This window comes from Canis lupus, chromosome 25 (genome assembly GCF_011100685.1).
Source record: "Canis lupus familiaris isolate Mischka breed German Shepherd chromosome 25, alternate assembly UU_Cfam_GSD_1.0, whole genome shotgun sequence".
Taxonomy (NCBI): domain Eukaryota; kingdom Metazoa; phylum Chordata; class Mammalia; order Carnivora; family Canidae; genus Canis; species Canis lupus.
Genome location: NC_049246.1, coordinates 26,041,020 through 26,060,278, shown reverse-complemented (window position 1 = coordinate 26,060,278; position 19,259 = coordinate 26,041,020). Strand labels below are relative to the sequence as shown.

The following is a 19,259-nucleotide window of genomic DNA, read 5'->3' as shown; positions in this document are numbered from 1 at the left end:
CTCACACATAGAAAATATACCTTATTTTCAAAACCATGTGAAATTTTAACATATCAATTTTATCTCAGATCACAAGGAATGATTCAATAGATTCCAAAAAGCTATAGAAGAGATCACATTATCTGGTCTCATGAAATTACAGTTAACAAAGAGCTTACACCGGGGTCAGGCACTGCTTAAGAACTTTGCATGTACTAATATAATTCTCCTAACACCATGATGTAGGAACTATTATTATCTCACTTTGTAGATAAGGAAATTGACGTAAAGAGAGATTACAGAACTTGCCCCAGGTCAGACGGTACATTATGGGGTTGGGCTACCGTATTATAGATGAAACAACAACATGGTGGTGGATATAAATGAAGGAAGTTAATATAAAAGTGCACACATGAAAAAAGAGCATAAGCCTTTATAAAATTCATATTTACTTTAACCTTACCATTTAAACATATATTCATTGTGAATTTCATTTATCCATCATATTAACTATCCTTAGATAGAAAATAGAGTTTTAAATACTTTCAGTTTCTTTTCCTGGAAGCCGAAGAAGATGAAGTTGGACTTTTCACCACTTCTTTTTCCTCTTAAATTTCGTATTCTTTGCTTTGCAGCAGATGGTCCAGTCAGCACAGTATTTAATTGCATGTTCGTCGGGATTGCACTTCATTCTGCAGTTCAAGTATTCTAAAGAGCATGTGTCTTTTAAAAAAAAGGTCCTGGCTTTGAAAAGAAAAAAAATTAAAAAATATTTTTAATTTGTATCTTTTAACATCTGAAGTGTTTTATAATAAATGAAAACAACATCAATCAAGAACTTGCTCAGAAAAAAAAATAACAAAAGAATTCAGGAGAGAAGAGCAGAGATATGAAAAAGAGATAAATGAAGCTCTCTTCCATAGGGTATATAAATGAGAAAGTAAGCTGAAGAGGAGAGTTTTCGATGATAACTGTTATGGCATATTTCTGTGTAAAATGGATAATTTGTTTAGGGGTGGGGAATTGTGATGCAAGAAACAATCTTTGAGTTCAGGAGTGACATTTTAAAAAAGTGAGTGGGGATAGGGGGCACCTGGGTGGTTCAATGGTTGAGTGTCTGCCTTTGGCTCAGGGTGTGATCCTGAGGTCCCAGGATCGAGTCAAGCATCAGCCTTCCACATGGAGCCTGCTTCTCTTTATCCCTGTGTCTCTGCCACTCTCTCTGTGTCTCTCATGAATAAATAAAATTTTAAAAAAGTGAGTGGGGATAAAAATCTAGTGATAAGTAGAAGGGTTAACCTTAAACCAGAAAATGGAGAGAAGACAGAGTAAGATAAAATTGGGTGAAGGCATATGGTGATGGGAAAATGAGGAAGTTATCTCTTGGTGCTTTTACTTTCTTGATGAAATAAAAGGAAATCATCAGCTGAGAATAAGAAGAGGATAGAGAAAGCTGAATCTTGGTTCTAGCTGTCCCGTACATTTAGGCTCAAAGCCATGTCTCCTTCACTGAGGAAATTCCTAAGATTGCACAAACTCCCATAAGTCATACTGTCTCACTTTGGTTTCTTCTCTCCCCTTCTCTTTCTGTGTGTGTGTGTGTGTGTGTGTGTGTGTGTGTGACATATGCATTGCCTTCTGTCCTTTGCCCCCAAAGAAATATTTTTTAAGGTTTATTTATTTATTTCAGCGAGGGAGGAGGGGAATGTCAGAGGGAGAGGGAGAGAGAAACTCAAGCAGACTCCCTGCCCCACCCAGGGCTCAATCTCACCACCCTGAGATCAGAGCTGAGCTGAAACCAAGAGTTGGAGGCTTAACTGGCTGAGCCACCCAGGCACCCTGCGTCTAAGCTCTATAGTGATCATTTCTTACTTTAAAAAATAGTTTTATTATCTGGGTTTCAGCCCTACACACCACTATAGTTCAGTTTTCTTCTCATTATAATTTTCGCTATTCCCTTTATTTTGCAGGTCCTTCCCAAATCCATCCTTCCTTCCTTTCTTTCTTCTTTCTTTCTTTCTTTCTTTCTTTCTTTCTTTCTTTCTTTCTTTCTTTCTTTCTTTCTTTCTTTCTTTTTCTTTCTTTCTTTCTCTCTTTCTTTCTCTCTCTTTTTTTCCTTTCTTTTTAAAAAGATTTTATTTTATTTATTCATGAGAGACAGAGAGAAAGAGGCAGAGACACAGGCAGAGGGAGAAGCAGGCTCCCAAAGGGAGCCCGATGGGGGACTCGATTCCAGGACCCCGGGATCATGCCCTGGGCTGAAGGCAGGTGCTTAACCGCTGAGCCACACAGGCATCCCCCAAATCCTTTCTTTACAATTTTTCTATTGAAGAACCTGAGATATTTATGCTGTAGTGTTTCTCATAGTTGATATTTTTCTGACTGCATACTCTTGGAGAATTGAACCTGTTCTTGTGTCCACCATATTTCAGCATACCGGCAACTGGACTAAGAGACTGGATGAGACTCCTGTTTGATTCCTGGCATCAGCTGTACCATAGTTGGTGCTGTGTGTGTGGGCATTGTCAGGAGGGCCCATAATACCTGGTTGTCTCTCTCTTGGAGATGATAGTGACTATTGATGTTCAGTGGCTAGAGTCATTGACACCTTGGGGGTTGTGTACTGTCTAATTATATAATGTCTTTCATTGTTACAGTACTTTAATAAAGAGAAACTTTCTTTAATTTATTTTTTAACCACTTTATTATGATATGACTGCATGTAAAATCTGCATGTAAAATCTGCACTTATTTAATATATCTAACTTGATACATTTTGGGGCAAGTATATACCTGTAAAACCATCGTCACCATTAAGGTCATAGATCTAACTATCGCCTACCAAAATTTCCTCCCACCTCTATTATTATCATTATTATTATTGCTATTGTTATTGCTATGGTAAGAATAGTTAGTGTAATATCTATCTTCTTAGCCAATTGTAAATAAACAATACAGTGTTGTTAGCTTAGAGGTACTATGTGTATAGTGGAACTTCAGAACTTGTTTATTTTGTGTAACTGAAACTTTGTACCATTTGACCAAGGACTCCCTATTTTCTGCACCAGACCCAGGTAATAGCCATTCTACTCTCTGTTACTATGAGGTTGATTTTTTCAGATTTCATATGTAAGTGAGATCATGCAGTAACTGTATGTCTGCCTGTTCATATCTTTTGCCCATTTCTTAACCAGATTATTTATTTTTTGGGTGTTGAATTTGATAAGTTCTTTATAGATTTTGGATACTAACCTTTTATCAGATACGTTATTTGCAAATATCTTCTCCCATTTCGTAGGTGGTCTTAGTTTTGTTGATTGTTTCCTTCGCTGTGCAAAGGCTTTTTATTTTGACAAAGTCCTAAGAGTTCATTTTTTTTTTTTCCAAGAGTTCATTTTTGCTTTTGTTTCCCTTGCCTCTGGATACATACCTAGTAAGACAATGCTACAGCAGAGGTCAAAACATGGGTTTCCACCCATGTTCTCCTTAGGATTTTTTTCTCTTTTCTCTTTCAGAGAAAGAGGCAGAGACACAGGCAGAGGGAGAAGAAGGCTCCACGCAGGGAGCCCGACGTGGGACTCCATCCCGGGTCTCCAGGATCACGCCCTGGGCTGAAGGCAGCGCTAAACCCCTGAGCCACCCGGGCTGCCCTCTCCTTAGGATTTTGATGGTTTCCTGTCTCACATTTAGGTCTTTCATGCATTTTGAATTTACTATATTGTATGGTATAAAAAAGTGACCCAGTTTCATTCTTCTGTGGCTGTCCAATTTTCCCAACACCATTTGTTGAAGAGACCTTTATCCTTAGGATATTATTTCCTACTTTGTCAAGGTTAATTGACCATAGAATTGTGGGTCTATTTCTGGATTTTCTATTCTGTTCCATTAATCTATGTTCCAGTGCCATAATGTCTTGACGACTATGGTTTTGTGATATAACTTGAAGTCTGGAATTGTGATGCCTCCAGCTTTTCTTTTCTTTTCTGAGATTGCTTTGACTATTCAAAGTCTTTTGTGGTTCCATACAACTTTGGGATTGTTTGTTCCACCTCTGTGAAAATTGCTGGTGGTATTTTGATAGTGATTACATTAAAATGTATAGACTGCTTTGGGAAGCATAGACATTTGAAGAATATTTGATTTTCTACTCCATGAGCATGAAATGTTTCTTCATTTCTTTGTGTCATCATCAATTTCTCTCATTCATGTTCTATAGTTTTCAGAGTATGATATTTTACCACTTTGGTTAGGTTTATTACTAAGTATCTTATGGTTTTTGGTGCAATTGTAAATGGGATCAATTCCTTGATTTCTCTTTCTGTTACTTCATTATTGGTGCATAGACATGCAACAGATTCCTGTATGTTGATTTTATATCCTGAGACTTTGTGGAATTCATATATCAGTTCTAGCCATATTTTGGTTTTCTTCTCTTTTTAAAAAATATCTTATCTACCTATTATCTATCTATAAATCTATCTATCTATCTATCTATCTATCTATCTATCTATTATCTATCTATCATCTATTTTCTATCATCTATCTATCTATCTATCTATCTATCTATCTATCTATCTATCTATCATCTATCTATCTTCTATCATCTATCTATTGAGAGAATGCCAGGGGAGGGACAGAGGGAGACACAGAGAGAGAATCTCAAGGATACTGCACTGAGTGTGGAGCCCCATGCTGGGCTTGATCTCAAGACCTCGAGATCGTGACCTGAGCAAAAAAAAGAATTGGCCGCTTAACTTGCTGACCCACCCAGACACCCCTAGTCAGTTTTTCTACAGAGTATTATGTCATCTGTGAATTGTGGAAGTTTGACTTCTTCCTTGCCAATTTGCTTGTCTTTTATTTCTTTTTGTGGTCTGATTGCTGAGACTGAGACTTCTAGTACTATGTTAAATAACAATGGTTAAGAGTGAACATCCCTTGTTTTGTACCTGACCACAGAGGAAAAGCTCTCAGTTTTTACTTATTGAGAATGATATTAGCTGTTGGTTTTTCATATATGGACTTTACGATGTTAAAGTATATTCCTTCAATCCCTACTTGTTGAGGTTTTTTTTTTTTTTTTATCAAGAATGGATTCTTTGTAATATATTTCGAAATCAGGAAAAGTGATATGTCCATCTTTGTTCTTTCTCAAAACTGTTTCAGCTATTCAGAGACTTTTGTGGTTCCATATGAATTTTAGGAATTTTTTCTTCTTTCTTTCCTTCTTACATTTTTATATTCTTAAAATTTTAATCTTTGTTATAAATATTTCCTTGAACAATGTTTTAGTGTTGTTTTTTCTACTTTTTTGTTTTTTCTATTTCTAAAAAAATTACGTTGCAATTTTCATAAAGATTTTATTGAATTTGTAGATTGTTTTGGGTGGTATGCATAATTTAACAATATTTTTTACACCCATGAACATGGGTTATCCTTCCATTTATTTGTGTCTTCTTTAAATTTCTTTTATCAATAGTTTTTAGTGTACAAATAGTTTTTAGTGTACAAATCTTTCATTCCTTGGTTAATTTATATTCCTAAGTATTTATTTTTATTTATTTATTTATTTATTTATTTATTTATTTATTTATTTTATTCCTAAGTATTTAATCCTTTGATGTTATTTTAAATGGGATTGGTTTCAAAATTTCTTTTATGAATACTTTGTTGTTAGTGTGTAGAAATACAACTGGTTTTTGTATGTTGATTTTGTGTTCTGTAGCTTATTGAATTATTTTATTACTTCTAACAGTTTTTGGTTGTGTCTTAGGGTTTTCTACATACAAAGTCATGTCATTTGTGCATGAAGATAAAATTTTTAAAAATTTTTGAATAATTTTTATTTCTTTTACTTGCCTAATTGCCCTGGTTAGGACTTCTAGTACTATGTCAAATAGAAATGGCAAGGGTAAGCATTCTTGCCTTGTTCCTTATCTTACAGAAAAAACTTGAACGTAAGTGAAGTTTTTTACCATTGAATATAAGTGAAGAATTTCTTTTTTGTTGTTGTTGTTGTTTTGTTTTTTAAGTAGGTTCCACACCCAGCGTGGAGTCCAATGGGGACTCCACTGTGAGATTGAGACGTGAGCTGTGATCATAAGTCAGGCACTCAACCCACTCAGCCACCTAGGCACCCCTGAAGAATTTCTTTCAACATTTTTTGTAAGGCATTTCTACTGGTGACATAGTCCTTCATGTTTGTCTTAGAAAATTTTAACTTCATAAATGAGACAGAGAAAGGCAAATAATATATTATCATTTATATGTGGAATCTCAAGAAAGCTGATATTTTTAAAAAGGATTTAAAAAATTCATTCATTCATTCATTCATTCATTCATTCATTCGAGACACACACACACACAGAGGCAGAGACACAGGCAGAGGAAGAAGCAGGCTCCCCATGGGGAGCTTGAGGCGGGTCCTGATCCCAGTGGGATCATGCTCTGACCCGAAGGCAGATGCTCAACCACTGAGCCACCCAGGCATCCCTAAAGAAAGCTGATCTTATAGAAGCAGTGTAAAGTGGTGATTATTAGAGGCTGAGGGTGTAAGGGAAATGGGGAAATGTAGGTCAAAGTGTACAAACTTCCAGTTATAAGATGAACAAGTTCTAATGATCTAATGTACAACATGGTAATTCTAGTTCATAATACTGGATTATATACTTGAAAGGTGCTAACGGGGTAATTTTTTAAGAAAGATTTTATTTATTTATTCATGAGAGACACAGAAAGAGATGCAGAGACATAGGCAGAGGGAAAAGCAGGATCCCTGCAGGGAGCCCAATGCAGGATTTGATCTCAGGACCCCAGGATCTCAACCTGAGCCAAAGGCAGACACTCCATCACTGAGCCACCCAGGTGCCCCCCAGAGTAAATCTTAAATGTTCTCACCACACACATACACAAAAGGTAATCATAGCTGTGATGTAGATATTAATAAACATTATGATGGTAAGAATTTGTAATGCATAAGTGTATCAAATCAACATATAGTATACCTTAAACTTACACATTGCTATATGTCAATTATATAACAATAAACCTGGAAAAAATAAAACAAAATTATACTTAAAGACGATAAAACAAAAACAAGACCCAGTTTTCTGCTAGTTTCTTAGTAAGTTGTTCTCAGAGATGTGATTGGGTTTTGTGTAAAGAAATACAAAACAAAAAAACATTTGTAATTAAATAAAATTGAAGTCTTTGTAAGAAAAAAGGAAATTATTTCTCCTTCAGTTTTAAGGGGTTATTTATCTGGAAAGAGAAATTCTAGGTTGATAGAGTATTTTTTCTTTCAACACTACAAATGTTTCACTTCACTTTCTTTTTGCTTGCATGATATCTGAGGAGAAGCCTGTTGTAATTCTTATTCTTATTTATCTATAGGTCAGATTATTTTCTATTGCTTTTTTCAATATTTTGTCTTTTCTTTTTCTTCAGATTGAATATGATATTGCTAGGTTTAGATATTGGTTTTTGTGTTTTTTTTTTGGTTTTGTTTTGTTTTTGTATTTATCCTTGGGATTCTCTGAGTTTACTGGATCTGTATTGTGTCTACTGTAAATCTTGGGAAATTCCCAGTCTTTATTGCTTCATTGATATCTTTTTTACTTTTGTCTCTCTCTTTTCTTCCTGGTATTCCCATTAGACATATTTTATACCTTTTGCAATATTCCACAGTTATTGGATATTCTGTTCATTTTCATTCTGTTTTTGCTTTTCCATTTTGGAAAATTCTACTGACATTTATTAAGCTCACCACTCTTGCAAGTGTGTCCAGCCTATTGATGAGCCCATTGCTATCACCTGAACTGTGTTCTCCCAAAATCTGTTTTCATATTCCAACACCTAGAACTGAATGTAGCCATATTTGGAGATAAGTTTTAAAATAGATTAAAGTAAAATGAGACCATTATGCTAATCTTGGACATTTAGTTTTCAGAATTTCAAGAAAATAAATAAATAAATAAATAAATAGATAGATAGATAAATAAATAAATAAATAAATAAATAATTTTTTTTAGCCACCAATCTGTGATATTTTGTTACGCAGCCCTAGCAAACTAATATACTTATCAAAGGCATTCTTCATGTCTGCTATAGTGCTTTGATTTCCAGCATTTTCTTTGAATCCTTCTTATAGTCTCCATTTCTCTACTTATATTATCCATTGGCTCTTGCTTATTTGTCCATCCTTCCATTAGGGACCTTAGTGATAGTTGTTTTAAATAAGTGGGAAATATCAGAAAGTGAGACAGAACATGGAAGACTCCTAACTCTGGGAAACAAACTAGGGGTGGTGGAGGGGGAGGAGGGCGGGGGGTGGGGGTGACTAGGTGGCGGGCACTGAGGTGGGCACTTGATGGGATGAGCACTGGGTGTTATTCTCTATGTTGGCAAATTGAACACCAATAAAAAATAAATTTATTATTAAAAAAATAAATCCCCAGTTTGATAATCCAACATCTGTGCCACATCTGTGTCTGGTTTTGATGCTTGTCTCATCTCTCCAAATTGTGGTTTTGGTTTTTTACTGTGTCTAATATATATATTTTTAAAGCTAGGATGATGTAGTGTGTTAAAGGAGCTGAGATAAAGAAATCTTTAGTGTGAGTTTTTTTTCTTAAATATTTTATTTATTTATTCATGAAAGACACAGAGAGAGGCAGAGACACAGGCAGAGGGAGAAGCAGGCTCCCCCATGAGAAGCCCGATGCAAGACTTGATCCCAGGACCCCAGGATCACACCCTGAGCCAAAGTCAGATGCTCAACCTCTCAGGTGTCCCTTTACTGTGAGGTTTTATGTTTCTCTTGCTAGGGGTTAAGCTGTGTTGACTTATTGCTTCAGCAATTGCTATTAGAAGTTAAAAGTTCTTTGGATTTCTTTGCTTTTGTATTTCCAGTTGCCTTTGGATTTCCCTGAAATGACTTCTTGAATTAAGTCTGAGACATGTGGTTCTTTCAGTTGTATTCCCCCTATTGTAGTATTTTGGAGTGGGGGCAAAGAAATCATTTTAGAGTCCAATGATTAGTTATCAGTCTTTTAGTGAACCTGTGCCCCTTTAAAGGGCTATGGCCTTCACAATTTTTTTCTCAGTCCCGCTCACCTCCTCACCCCCACTTAGGTGAGATAAAAAGTCTGGAGGAGACTGGAGTTGGGTACTTTCTTTCCCCTGCATGGAAGGCTAGATCAGGTTAGAGTTGGGTGTTTCACTTTCACCTGGTCACTGAGACCCTGGTAAACCCCCAGTTGGTTAAGTTCTAGTAAAATAGTTCCTTTTGAGGGCAGGCTTTGTTAAGAACAAATTGCTCCAGGTATATTTCAAAGTGACTAATTTTGCCTCCTTCCCCTGGAAATACAAAAGGATTTTCTTTCCAGTAATCATTGTGGAAACCTGTTAGTGCTCTGGAAGGTAAAACTCACAGTAGTGTGAGAGCACCACTAAGCCTGTTTTTTTTTTTTTTTTTTTTTTTTAAATCCCTGGAGTTTTAACTCTCAAATTTATATTGAACTTTCTATAATTTGTTAATTACTCTGGTATTGATTCTCATGGATGTTGCATCAGGGGTTCTGCTCTGGTAAATTTTGACACTCTTTGTATCCACCTGTTTATCTGTCTAATTTTGGGAACTGCTGTTTGCCCTGTGACTTCAGTTCTCTGAGGGATATAAGAAGAGTTGCTGGTTTTGTTCAGCTTTTCTCTTGCTATGAAAATGATGGAGGTGTGGTTCTAAGACGATAAACCAGAAACCAGATGAAAGTCTCTATAGCAATTTTAAATTGTTTATATTGAATTTGGAATTATAGTTAAGAGCCTAATGTTGTCTTAAAAGAACTCTTCAGAAACTCAAGTAATGTAATTTACATATGCACTTTTTCAGTGGACTGATATCTAAAATTTATATAAGTTGCTGCAATGAATTTATAGAATACATTTTAAGGTATTATTTCTGTCTACTATACATAAAAGAATTAAACACTTAGGCTTTTAGCAAGTATTTGATGATGAAGTATGCTATGTTTGATTCACCCATTTCATAAATAATTAGAGCACAGAGGTAATATGCTTGCTATATTTATGGACACTGGAGCATACAATGAAAAAAAGTTCTTACTGTCCTGGAAAGGTGGTAAAAATAGGTAGAAAGGAGTAGGAGGAGTAAATCTTAAGCATGCAACTTAAACATGATGATTTACTTTGAAGAATAATAAAGTTTTTAACTTCTTTCTACTAATGGAATATTCTGACAAACATATGTAGGAAGGAAAATAAATCTTCCAATAATCAGTTTTAAATATACTTGAATGTTGGAATGAAAATTCTGTTGACTTGCTGGATCAGGGAAGACTGCTGTAGAAAGTTTTTCAGCCCTTCCTTTTAGTCTGTATGTCTCTTTCAGTCTGAAGGGAGTCTTCTAGGCAGCATATAGATGAATTTCTTAAAAATCCATTTAGACATCTTATGTCTTTTGATTGGAGCATTTAGTCCATTTACATTTAAAGTGATCATTATAGGTATGCACTTACTGTCATTTTATTAATTATTTTGTGATGTTTCGTAGTTCTCTTTTCCTTTCTTCTTTTGTTGCTCTTTTTCATTTGTCACTTGATGACATTTTAGTGTTATGTTTGATTTCCTTTTGCTTTATTTTTTCTTATCTATTATAGGTTTTTGGTTTGTGGTTACCATGAGGTTCGCATATAACATCCTATGTGTACACATCATTCTATTTAAAGTTGGTGTTTGCGTAAGTTCAAGTATACTCTGAAAGAACTACATTTTTACTACCTCCTCCATGTTTTGTGTATATGATGTCACATTTTACACCTTTTCATTTTGTGTGTCACTTAAGTAATTATTGTAGATGTTATTGATTACTACTTTTGTCTTTTAATATTCATACTAGTTTATAAGTGATTGATTTATGCTTTTACTATATATTTACTTTTACCAGTGAAGTTTTTTCCATTCATAATTTTCTTTTCATTATGACTTTTTTCTTTCCACTTACAGAAGAATCTTTAACACTTCTTTTAAGTCTGATTTAGTGGTGATGGACCCCTTTAGTTTTTGCTTGTCTGTGGAATTCTTTATCTCTCTTTCAGTTATCTCTCTTTCAGCTATAAACTTGCAATGTAGGGAACCCTTGGTTGGAACTTTTTTCCTCCAGCACTGTGAATGGTTGTGCCACTTTCTTCTGGCGTACAAAGTTTCTGCTGAAAAGTTTGCTTATAGCCTTATGAGGTTTCCTTTGTATATAATAAGTTGTTGCTGCTTTTAATATTCTTTTTTTTCTAACTTCAACTTTTACCATTTTAATTATAACGTGTCTTAGTGTGGTTCTCTTCGGGTTCATTTTATTTAGAAATTTCTTGAAATCTGTATGTATGTTTCTTTCCTAGGATTAGGGAACTTTTTAGCCATTATTTCTTCATATAAGTTTTCTTGTCCTTTCTTCTCTATCTCGTCCCTTATAATGCAAATGTTATTACACTTGATGTTCCAAAGGTCTCAAGTTATTTTCATTAATTTATTAATGAAATAAATTCATTAATTGCTCTGTCTGGATGAATTCTATTGCTTGTCTTCTAGCTAACGATTGGATTTTCAGCTTCACCCAGACTGTTATTGAATCCCCTAGTCTATTTTTTAGTTCACTTATTGTATTCTTTATCTCTGTAACTTCTACTTGAAACTTTCTTTTATTTTTAATCTCTTTGTTGACAATCTCACTGTATTTACCCATTCTTCTCCTGAGTTCATCAAGTATCATTATTACCATTACTTTCAAGTCTTTACCAAATAGATTTCTCATCTTTGTTTTATTACTGCTTTTTCCCCTCCTTTTTGGTGTTTAGTTCTATCATTTGGAATATATTTCTTGTCTTCTCAGTTTGCCTAACTCTGTGTTTGTTTCTATTTATTAGGTAAATTAAGTACCTTTCCCAGTCCTGAGGAGCAGTTTTTTGTAGGAGAGGTCATGTGGAGCCCTGGAGTGCAATCCCCTCTGACTGCTGGAGTTGTATGCTCAAAGGGTGTCTCCTGTGTGGGGTGCACACAGTTGTCTGCTGTGGTGGGATATGTATGTGGTGGAAGGGCCAACAGTGTATGAAGGTTCCTTTTTTCCATATCCTTGCCAAGACTTGTTATTTCTTATCTTTTTTGTTTTACCTAATTTTGACAGGTATAAGTTGATATCTCATTGTGGCTTTGATTCACATTTCCCTGATGATTAGTGCTATTGAGCATCTTTTCATGTGTCTGTTGGCCATTTGTATGTCTTCTTTGGAAAAATGTCTATTCAGGTCCTCTGCCCATTTTTAAGTGGATTATTTGTCTTTTTGATGTTGAGTTATATAAGTTCTTTATATATTTTGCATATTAACCCCTTATCAATATATCATTTGCAAATGTCTTCTCTTATTTAGTAGGTTGCCTTTTTATTTTGTTGATAGTTTCCTTAACCGTGCAAAAGCTTTTCATTTTGATGCAGTCTCAATAGTTTATTTTTACTTTTGCTTTCCTGGTTTTAGGAAACATATATAGAAAAATGTTGCTCTGGCTGATGTGAAAGAAATTACTGCCTGTGCTCCTTTGTAGGATTTTTATGATTTCAGGTTTCACATTTAGGTCCTTAATCTCCTTTGAGTTTATTCTTGTGTGTGCTGTCAGAAAGTGTTAGTTTCATTCTTTTGTGTGTAGTTGTCCAGTTTTCTTAGCATCATTTATCGATGAGACTGTCTCTTCCCTGTTGTGTATTCATGTATCTTTTGTCACAAATTAATGGACCATATAAGTGTAAGTTTATTTCTGGGCTCTCTATTTTGTTCTATTCATCTATTTTTGTGCCAGTACCATACTGTTTTGATTACTACAGCTTTGAGATATATATTGAAATCTAGAACTATAATATCTCTAGTTTTATTTTTCTTTCTCAAGATTGCTTTGGCTATTTGGGTTGTTTTGTGGTTCCATGCACATTTTAGGATTAGTTTTTCTAGTTCTGTGAAAAATGCTGTTGGTATTTTGATATGTATTGCATTAAATCTGTGGATTACCTTGGGTAGTATGGATATTTTAATAATATTAATTCCAATCCATAAGCACAGAATATCTTTCCATTTGTTTGTGTAGTCTTCAATTTCTTTCATCAATGTTTTATAGTTTTCAGAATACAGATCTTTCATCTCCTTGGTTAAGTTTATTCCTAGATATTTTATTCTTTTTGGTGCAATTGTAAATGAGGTTGTTTTCTTAATTTCTCTTTCTGCTGCTTTATTAAAGATCGCAATTTAAGGAATATATCAATTTCTTCTAAGTTGTACAATTTCTTGGCATGTATTTTTTCATAGTATTCCCTTATAATCCTTTGTATTTCTGTGATGTCAGTTATTAAATTGCCTCTTTAGTGTCTGATTTATTATTTGGATCCTTTCTCATTTTTTTTCTTGATGAGTCTAGATAAGGGCTTATCCATTTTGTTTATATTTTCAAATAACCAGCTTTTGGTTTCATTGATTTTTTCCCTTTTCTTTTCTCTTTTTTAGTCTTTATGTCAATTATTTTTGCTCATATGGAACCTCAAAAGACTTTGAACAGCCAAATCAACTTTGGGAAAGACAAACAAAGCTGGAGGCACTCCACTTTCTGATTTCAAAGTATTACAAAGCTGTAGGAAGATTTAGTTTTGTAATGATGTCAGCTCTCCAAATGGATCTCAAGATTCACTGCAATCTTAATAAAAATTCTCATTGAATATGTATGTAGGTGTACTTGAATATATTATTATAAAATTTATATGGAAATTTGAAATGGCAAGAATATTCAAAACACTCTTTGAAAAAAGAAAATGTAGATATATTTATCATATATGTAGACATCATAAACTGTCATTAATTAGAATAGTGTATTATTTTTGCTAAAAGAGACAAGTAAAACAATGGAACAAAGTAGATCCCCTAAGATATACACTAGATTTATGACAAAAGGACACTGTAAGCCATTGAGAAAAAAAAAATTCTTTTCCAAGAAGAGTTATTGGTCAATTAGCTACATACAAGGTAAAAACAAATTTAAGAATAAATTTTGACCTCAATTTCATGAAAATCAATACAAGGTGGAGAGTTACAATTTAAATTTGACAGGCAAAATAATTAAATTTTGGAAGATAAAGAAATCATTTTGAAGAAGATGTTCAGAGAATATCTTTATGACCTTTAGGTGAGAAAGAAATACAAAAAACCTAAATTAAAACAAAGTCTGATGAATTGGACTGTTTTGATATTAAAAATCTCTTTTTATAAAATGAGGTGTAAAGGAGGTAAAAAGGCAAGCCATAGATCAGAGATATTTGCAAGACATAGTTTATAGTGAAATCCTGCAGATTGCTGAGAAAATAACAATTCAATGGGATAATAGACAAAATATTTGAAAGGTACTCTGAAAATTGATATTAAAATGGCCAAAGTGATAAATTAAAATATTTTCAATCTTATTACTAATATAGGAATTTGAATGTAATGTACATTCAGTTACTACCATACATCTGCTGAAGTGGCTATAATTTAGCACCTTGATCAGATAAACTATTAGTGAAGAGGTGGACCAATAAAAGCTGTTTTTCACTGCTGAAGATAATGTAAATTTGCTCAACTGCTTGGGAAACTATTTGGCATTCTTTCCTAAAGTTGATGATACACATGTTCTATAACAAAACTTTAGTTTCTAGATATATACCTGATAAATATGTGTTCAGATATACAACAGGAATCATTTAGCAAAAATTCATAGCAGTAATAGTATTTATAGCAGCCAACTCCTAGAAACAATCTACATGTTCATCAATGATAAAATGAATGAATATACTGTGGCATATTACAACAATGGAAAACTATTTAGGAATAAAAACTAATAAACTACAATTGTACACAGCAACACAGTTGAATTTCATGAATGTTGTATGGAGTAAAGTAAGCCAGATACAAAATGTACATAGTATATCGTTTCATTTATATAAATTTTAAAGTAAGATGAGAAAACTAAACAATAGTGTATAGATATATGTGCCTAGGCATCAAAATCCTAATATATGTTCTTGTAGCCAGAATCCTAAGGTTTGGTTGTCTACCATTCTAGATATCCTAGGCATAAATCTGTATTAGTTTAAGCCAGTGATAGTGTTCTCTATTTCTTTGCTGGTGATTAGTTTGGGGGTCAGTATGCAATTCATTTCTGAGAAGTATTCCTTTGTCAGTATAAGAAGAAATGTCCTCCTTTCACTCTGATATAATGTAGTGGATCTGGATATGATGTCTAGAGCAGTGACAGCTATCTTGAGACCATAGGAAAAGCTAGTCAAAGATAAATTTGACTCTTTTCCAACATTGACGGTGTGGATGATCTGCCGCGTTAGCCAATTTCAGGATTGTTTTTTGGACTTATGTGTTATAATATATTTTCTTTATTATTCAAGCTGGTTGAATCTGAGTTGTTTGTAGCTTGAACCTGAAAACATACTCATTAGTACGGCAAGCATTTACAGTATAATGTTTTAAAAAGCCCTCACAGAATGGAAGAGAATATTTCCAAACCCATTCTGATAAAGGTTTAGTGTCCAGTCACAATAATAAAAGACAACCTAATTTAAAAATGAGTAAAGGGGACACCTGAGTGGCTCAGCGGTTGAGTGTCTGCCTTCAGATCCAGGCGTGATCCCGGAGTCCCAGATTGAGTCCTGCATCGGGCTCCTTGCAGGGAGCCTGCTTCTCCCTCTGCCTATGTCTCTACCTCTCTCTCTGTGTCTCTCATGAATAAATAAATAAAATCTTAAAAAAAATGAGTAAAGGATTTGAATAGACATCTCTACAAAGAAGATATGAAAATGGCCAATAAAACATGAAAAGATGATCAACATCATTAAGTTGCAAATTAAATGCAAATTAAACTAAAATGAGATATTGCTACAGCAACTAGGATGATAATAACAAAAAAGACAATAGCAAATGTTGGTGAAGACGTGGAGAAATTGGACCTTCATGCACAGCTGGCAGGATTGTAAATGAAGCTGTGGGAAATTGACAATTCCTTTAGAAAGTTAAACATAGTTATTGTATAATACAGCAATTGTATTCCAAGTTTTATACTCAAGAGAGCTGAAAATATGTCCACACAAACACTTGGATATAAATCTCATAGCAGTATCATTCATAATAGCTCCAAAGTACCAAAGCAGAAAGGATCCAAATGTCCATTAACCGATGAATGGATGAATAAAAGGTAGTGTATCCATTCAGTTGAATACCATTCATCAATGGAAAGAAATTAAGCATTGATGCATGCTACAACATAGATGAACTTTGAAAAACATGCCAAATGAAAGAAAAAAGACTTTATTGGTCACATCTTGTATGATTATATTAAATATCCAGAATAGATAAATTGATAGAGACAGAAAGTAGATTAGTAGCTGCCAGGATCTGAGGGGAGGGGAGGATGAGGAATGACTGCTAATGAACATGGAGTTTCTTTATGGGGTGATGAAATGTTCTGGAATTAGATAGTGATGATGGTTGCACAACTTTTTGAATATGTAGGAAACCACTGAAATGGTACACTTTAAAAGAGTGAATTATAATCGTTATGAATACATAAAAAATAAGAACTATAAGGGCAGTCTTGAATTGCAAGCTATTAAAATGTGCTCTAAGGTAGTAGGTGCATCAGTAAAGATAGATAAGTCCACAGATAATAATATAAATCCCAGTTATAAATCCAATGATTAATATATTTTATTATATAGTACTTGTGGATTTAAAAATTAACTTGGGAAGGTTAGATTGATTATTCAATAAATATGTCTGTATAATTGGTCATTTGGGTAAGTGTTAAGATGGAATCTTAATTCCCATCACACACAGAGTAATTTCCACTGAGGTCCTTACCTAGATTGGTGATCAGAGTTCTATGAACCACAGATTATGATGGAGCAGCCTCCTCTTCACCCTTGGCCATTCCATTCACCACTCACTTTCCATTGTTTCAATTCCACAAGTTTCCTGTGTTATGTGAACATCCTCTTACCATTTTGGATCAAACAAAAGTCCTCAAGTTAGAATTTAAAATAACAAAATCACTGAAGGGACCACCTTATTAAATTTGTCATTGGTGTTAACCCTCCATTCCTGTGAGGGCCAATGCTCTCCTCTCACATTTTTCATTGGGTGGTATGATCTGCACCTGCCTAATTTATTTTCAAACTCTTGGAAGACCTTTTATGCTCTTTCATTTATATTTTCATATCTCTGGAATGAAAGATTTCTGTCTTACCTTGAGGAACTACAGACAGCAAGGCCAGTGCTCCAAGGATGGAATACAAGACCCTCATTGTTGAATAACTGGAGAGAATCAGTAGCTTGGATGAAGAGAACCTTGTATATTTAGTACTCAAGAGATGAGTTGCTGTATGATTATTGAACCCTTTAATAGCAAGAACATTTCTGTGTTCCAATGAGCCTTCATATCAGGAGATAGCATGCATGGACATGCCTATCAGTCATTCAAAGTACATTTGTCAAATGCCGACAGGGTGTAGGCAAAGACAGGAGGATGCACAGCACTTACACAGTAGGAGCAGCCATACCAAAGGAAGAAGAGATAATTTGTGAAAAATTATTGTCTTATGGTTCCTGGCAGAACTGTAAAGGTTAAGGCATTTCCAGAGTTAAAGTATTTAATTTATTTCCCCAATAACAGGAGAAGAAGCACTATTATAACAGTATGTCTATTTATTCATATTTTTTGGACTGTATCTTAGCAGACTTAAGCAATGAAATTACATTTGACACCATACACAGGCTACTGAGGCCTAGAAAAGCTTCTGTTTGATTGCCTCTCTGTCCCACTACCTGAATGAAATCTACTAAGTTTTATATCAAAAGTCTTGGCACAAATAGTGTACATATCAGAATTTTGTGTAATGTGAGAGGAAACAAAAAGGAAGAGTGGACCTTTGATGCACTTAGGAAGGCAACTAATATAGAAAAATCTAATCATAGTGCAACAGGAGCATATGTTTGACCAAGTGGCACAAATCAACCTCACAGACACAAATGAAATGAACATAGGGACATGAGTAGTTTGGGTGGCTTAGGGCAATGCTTGAAGAGGCATGGTAAAAATACCAATTTTAGAAACTGCCAAGTGCATTCACGTTCATGATCTTATTTGATGTTATATTTTCTTAGATGGTCTTACTCCAGTGCCTTTCTGCTGTGGGTTCCTCTAGGTACTGCTTCTACTTCAGGATTTCAGTAAATGGGACACATAGTTCCATTATTGAAAGGTCCTCCCAAGCTCTTGAGGCTTTGAAAATGACATCTGGAGCTGACTTAGGATGCGAGATTGATGGAAGCTTGTGGTGCTATCACTGGAGGTCCTGAAAGAGGTGAACCTCAAAAGCCTTAGACTAAGCCAGCGAGGGTGCTGAAAGCTCTGGGATGGCTTTCCCTAAATCTAAGTTCATGTTTTTTTCTCATCTGAAATTTCTCGGGCAGTGCTACCTGGGAATAAGCATCTCCCAGCACTCTAAAAATGCACAGTGGGATTTTAGGGTTTTTGGGATGTGTGTTGGTTATAGATGACTGCTCCATTTACTTAAACTTGTATGATGTGGAGTCTTTAGCATATCTGATTGGAAATTCAGAAGTTACTGATTTTTCTTATGTGTCTTGGAATTCTTGCGTTCTTAATCATGAAGAAAAGCTTTGGAAGTCTAGCTTACATTGCAAAGCAATCAAATTTATGAGCACAAATCATCAAGTTCCCTTATGGAACACTGAGGGCAGAATTTGCATTGTTACTTTGACATTTTCTATAAATATTTATTTCCCATCCAGGTAGATTGGGAGCCAGGAGGTGGGCCTGAAATGCTGCCCAGGAGGCCCAAGAACATTGTGTGATCCATGGGCAGGCAATCAGGGACACTGAAGGAAGGAGGAAGAAGGTTCACTGCTTTCTGGGAGTGGGTTGTTGTGTATCAGGTGAGTGTTGAAGGTAGCTTATTGCCAAATTGCTTACGGCCTCAAAAAAAAAAAAAAAAAGGCACATTGACAAATGCCTTTCCTTAAAAGAACACAGAGAAGAAAATAACATAGCCATCAAGTTGTCAAAGTACAAATTGTCACAGCAGAAGGAGAAAGGAGTTAATTTACCATGAGATAGTAAATTAGAACTAGGAATTACTGGGTTTTATTGGACATAGCTCTCCAGAAAGG

At 34.7% G+C, this 19,259-nt stretch overlaps 1 protein-coding gene across 1 annotated transcript; it reads right to left on the bottom strand.

The window, feature by feature from the left end:
* Positions 1-443: 443 nt before the first annotated feature.
* On the bottom strand, positions 444-17,371 carry CBD131 (beta-defensin 43). The gene is made up of 2 exons (XM_038573062.1): positions 17,314-17,371; positions 444-723 (listed from the first exon to the last, which is right to left on the bottom strand). The coding sequence occupies exons 1-2, from the start codon at positions 17,369-17,371 to the stop codon at positions 569-571; spliced, it is 213 nt and encodes a 70-aa protein (XP_038428990.1). The 3' UTR covers positions 444-568.
* Positions 17,372-19,259: the final 1,888 nt, after the last annotated feature.

What these genes read in the sequence shown, in the direction of transcription:
- CBD131 (XM_038573062.1), bottom strand. Translation starts at nt 17,371, where the DNA reads ATGAGGGTCTTGTATTCCATCCTTGGAGCACTGGCCTTGCTGTCTGTA. An exon ending in GCTGTCTGTAGTTCCTCAAG is followed by an intron (nt 724 to 17,313) that starts GTAAGACAGAAA and finishes TTCTTTTCAAAG; the next exon opens with CCAGGACCTTTTTTTTAAAA.